At 35.6% G+C, this 5,000-nt stretch overlaps 1 protein-coding gene across 42 annotated transcripts in view; it reads right to left on the reverse strand.

Annotated features, from left to right (window-relative positions):
- Positions 1-5,000, reverse strand: part of LOC113810822 (mesoderm induction early response protein 1) — a 35,124-nt gene that overhangs the window by 2,828 nt on the left and 27,296 nt on the right. For 23 of the 42 annotated variants that reach the window (XM_070134880.1, XM_070134876.1, XM_070134877.1 and 20 more), the window contains 3 exons: positions 3,298-3,393; positions 2,308-2,484; positions 1,351-1,478 (listed from right to left, as the gene is read on the reverse strand). In XM_070134880.1, coding sequence (XP_069990981.1) covers positions 1,351-1,478; positions 2,308-2,484; positions 3,298-3,393 — 401 coding nt within the window. Of the gene's footprint in view, positions 1-1,350; positions 1,479-2,307; positions 2,485-3,297; positions 3,430-5,000 lie in introns of all 42 variants that reach the window. The other 19 variants (XM_070134870.1, XM_070134872.1, XM_070134869.1 and 16 more) reach the window with 1 other exon arrangement.

Below are 5,000 nucleotides of genomic sequence, written 5' to 3' on the forward strand. Positions count from 1 at the left end.
AACAATTCACCATGTATGCACAAAGGCCTTAAAGATTATTAGACTCATTGGGCATTTAGCAAGGGGCTATTGAATTATCAGTACCAGTAAAATGTAAAATCACAGATAAAACCTGCCCAATAATGTTGCAGGATAGCCAGCGGAATATAATGCATAACTAAGTTACATTATTCATATCAACAGTTACATAAAAAATGGTTGACGTTCGTAGTGCCCCGATATATCAGACTTGATGGGTTTCCCATCCCTAATATCACAGCTAGATAATAGAAAATAAACCAAAAGAAAATAACACAATATTTTGTTACATAGGCCTAGCTACTCATAACATGTGTTAGGTAGTGAGTATTCTAGTGTGCTTTGGAACAGATTATTTACTAAATACATTCTTTATCTATAATCTCTATGACTTTTCTACCTAATCAAAATTTGTCAAATATAATACCATAAACCACATTATTTATGAAAGTTTCATCATCAAACTACTTCAAATATTTCTTTAAGTCCAACACTTTGGGGGAGGAAATATCAATAATGTTACATCACTCTGCAGCTTGACTAAGAATATAGATCTTACAGCTGATAATTAACCTTCCTGCCATCTAATAATAAAAATAAAAAAAAATACATGTAAATAGTATAATACACAATACTTTCTCCTCTGAATATCATTCTGTTTATAAATATGATCGGTTCACTGCAAAGTTATTGGGTGCCTGGCTAAAATCATAACTTTCCTGTAGTAATCTTGACTACAAAAAAATACAACAGTTTGATCCAAAAAGGCTTAGTGTCTTGACACTAATTATCAAATATATCTACCCTATTTTTCAAATTCAGTACAAGATGAATTATTTCCATATATAACACAATGTTATTAATTGCAATTGTTACTGCAAAGAGTTGAAGACTATCTACAAAGATGATAATAACAAAGTCTATCATCATCTTGACACAGCATAGCAAACCTTGGCAAAAGGCAAAACAGCAAAAAATGCTGATGCAGGAAGAATTTTTCTTTTATAATAACGAGTCTTGATACTCAACATTTGTGGGTCAGGCCTACAAGCCACACACCTTTGAGAGTAGCAACTAAGGTAAGCCTAGAGTTTTGATTTTGATCCACTTGCTAATAAGCACTTGGATCCAATGGGCTGAGCAAAAATTATTGGTAAACAATCACTTGCAAAGTGTTACTTCCATAGAAAAGTCATAAAATGAAAATCTACCATTAAATAAACAATGCAGTTCAATCCACCAGCAGTCCTCTTAAAGTCTCCTGCTTGCATCTGTGTTAATTTAGCTGATCAAACCTACCAAATATACTGAACCAAAAATCAAGAAACTTACGTAGTGCCTGGATGAACTATATATTTCTTCTTTTCAATTCTAGTTTTCGTTGCGAACAAGTCGTGTCTTTCGGTCTTCTTCCAGAGGTAGTAAAACTGGACTAACTCCCCAACCGATCTCGTTCGCACCTATAGGAGGAAATACAGCATTGGTTGTATGAATTTTCTCACAGTGAACCAATGCCTCTTCCTTAAGTCAGAGTAATGACATGATATACATGTTATCATACATGTGAAAGCTTCTCAAATAACTTTTTGTTAACACTTACAGGCTACAGAACAGTGGTTCTCAACCTTACATTTTCAGTGTGTAGCACAATTGTTTGTATGTTTATATCTTGCCTCTAAGTTACTGCCTTTTCATTCATAAACATTGTGAAATTTAGGAAATTGAGGTAACCTTAAGTTCCATATCAATTAAATACAATAAGTTTTATATAGAGTAACTCACTGTAGTTTATACAATTTCAAGGGAATATATTAGGTCTATACACATATAACAAATTTGTAGTTGTGTGACAACACTAATAACATATCATTGATGTTGTCAGACTGCAAAGGTTGGGAACCACTGTTAACACACTATAAGTTACACAAACATCCAGTACCATCAAATAATCCTGTGAACTGGTCAACAACAGATTAACATGAGCACAATTATCTTACTAAAAAATAACAACAATAACAGTAATAATTATAATAATATGCAAGGAGACAAAATACATGAACTGTGGATGCTGAAGTAAGGAATCATTACAAACTATCACTACTACACATGAAAAAATAATAATGAACACAGGAATGAGAGCATCTGTTAGGATCACAAAAAACAGATGACAGAGTAGAAGGAAAAAAAATATATATATATATGCACACATACTGATGACAATGAGGGAGTAAACAATGCACAGTATTACTACTTAAGCTAACATCAAGATATAAAAAAAACATATCATACCTTATTTTGTTGTATTAGGTGGAAATCTTTACCATATGTTTTAAGGCCATTTTCAAAATTTCTACATTCCTCTTCAGACCATAGAGTCATTGTGGAGGCAAGTGGGGTGGGGTTCATTCTATGCCTCCTTAAGGCTTCTTCTACATTATACCCGCACTGTAGTAACAAATACAAAGCCTGAAAAGGAAAAGAAAGTAAAGAATGGTAAACTTGAACAATGCTATTACCCCAAAATAAAATGATGCAATTCAGCTTCTAAACACTTGCCACTTAACCCCCTGGATTCGGTTGCAATAGTTACGTAAGTGGCCAACAGCCTGGGAGTGCGGTGCGTAAGCCGGGTGCGCACTAAAACCCATGAGTGGTAAGAAGACTCTGTGCTTCCCCTTTGCAAAGTTATTTTGTGAAAACTTTTTTAGCTTTATCACCATTATCCAATGTCCATATTTGTCTTTTGATTTACTTTATCCAGATGGTTATTACTTATTTTCCTTGCACAGACTCCATATCATCATCTCTCAATGTAGTAAATAGCTTAGTGCAAGAAAAAAAAAAATATATGGAACATTTGATTATTTGTGTCATATATCTAATTTTTTGTAATTTTCAATTTTATGTAATACATCCTGGCCGCTGGTCACAACGGCCAGGAATACAGTGTGCAGCATGGAAATGGCGTCTTCCCTAGAGCTGGTGCTCTTCCTGTCACTGCTTACGCACATTACATTCCACATTCGTTTATCGATGGAAATAATGCTATAGCCCCCATCTAAGCGCTAAATGAGTCAAATCACACTCCAAGTGGTTTGTGCACTCGTGCTGAGTCTTTTCTGTCATCCTGGCCTTCGCTCTTGATGCTTTATTCATGTCACCAGTACCAAGTTTTTCCTTGACGTGATCGCAACGTCATTCGGATCCAGGGGGTTAAGTATGATCACATGCCTAACTGAAACACAAAAGATAAAAATATAATATAACAGAACTACTAACCTGCTCGTCGTCTCGAACGTGTTTTCCAAGAGGAATGGCAGCAACACCCTGAGACCCAGGAGGGGGATGGCTTAACGCGCGCAGATATTCTTCCACCTGAGAGCACACAAGACGAGATTCGTCATCTAGGAACTGCTCAATAAGATGAAAATAATATGGATAGAAATTTACTTACATATCAAACAAAAATCGCTATGCATGTCTGTGTATGTTTGTGCATGTGTGTGCATGTAAGATTGTAGGTGTGTAACAATACTACTACTTTGAAATAATCCATGATGGATGATCCAGACATTTTTCTTTAATTCTAAACAACACAAATGGATTTGCTTAATATACCCATTAACAGCAGGTTAAAAATTTGGCTAGTGGCCATTAATGCAGGTTTGCTGGCATGCATAGACAGTTTCCCCAGTTTGCACCCAGCCAGTTCAGTAGTTTGCAGGCAACATTAGGCACCTAAAAGCTTATATTTTGATATCTTTTAAAATATTTTTTAAAATGTGAAGGTTTACCTTCACTTTAGGTGCTTTTGCCAACAAGTTTCACCAAAGAAATGATGCTGCTACTATCAGAGAAAAATAATCTCCATCTGATGAGTCGACTGCGTGGGAATGGTCATGATGCGATGCCACCCACTACTTGGTCCACAACAGTCATGGCATGAGTCATGGCATGAGCAAACAAGTCACCTAGTAGCATGGGATTAATCTACAGTTCACAGCCAGCATTCTATTCTCTCTTCCATATTATCTGTTGCAGTATAGGATTCTTTAGACAATATATACAATCTTGATGACCCATTTACATCTGCTATTTGAACAAAGAAATTCAGACTGACAGACATTTAGCACGAAACAAATAGTCCAACATGGGTTTCCTTTATCATTATTCGTTTTTTCATTCTGTTTAACACATAAATCATTGTCTTTCATTCAGCCCTTAATCCAATAATGACAAGATATCTTAATACATCATTACATTTGTGGAAAGGTATGAATGAGAACGAATATCTTCACAATACAAGAGATGTATTTGACCGGTTTCGATTATATCTTCGTCAGAAATACATCTCTTGTATTGTGAAGATATTCGTTCTCATTCATACCTTTCCACATTTGTCAACATGAATACGGTTCACACATCATTACATCTTAATACATACATACACCCCTCAGGCCAAGATTACATCTTTGCATAATATGGAGTTGAGCCTGCTTGAAGTTGTGCCTGCTTGACCCTAGCTTTATGTTGGGGAGAAACAGCCCCTCAAAAGCAGGATTAGAGCCACTTTTTATCCTTGCTACCTAAAACTTGGTTTATTTTGCAACTAAGAATATTGAGAGATGGTAATTTCATGTTCCCCATGCTTCTGATTTTTCCCTCAAGAAGCTGATGCAGCACACACCCTGATGTGATATTCAGTATTACTAGTATTCTGTATACTGTATGATGGCAGGAGCTGTCATTACTGGGTTAAGCAGAACCCTGACAATCCTTTCCTTACAAATGGTTTATAATTCATTTCCTAAAATGTGTAACCATACTGCATTTACCTTTATCATTAATGATGACATACCTGCTTTTTCCTTTCTAAATCTACCTGAAACTCAACACACACATTCAAAATAGCTGAACAAACTCTTATACATCCTCAGCTCCACACTTTTTAAACAAATGAGGGTGAAAGAAAGAAGAGAGAG

This window comes from Penaeus vannamei, chromosome 20 (genome assembly GCF_042767895.1).
Source record: "Penaeus vannamei isolate JL-2024 chromosome 20, ASM4276789v1, whole genome shotgun sequence".
In the NCBI taxonomy this organism is placed as follows: Eukaryota; Metazoa; Arthropoda; class Malacostraca; order Decapoda; family Penaeidae; genus Penaeus; species Penaeus vannamei.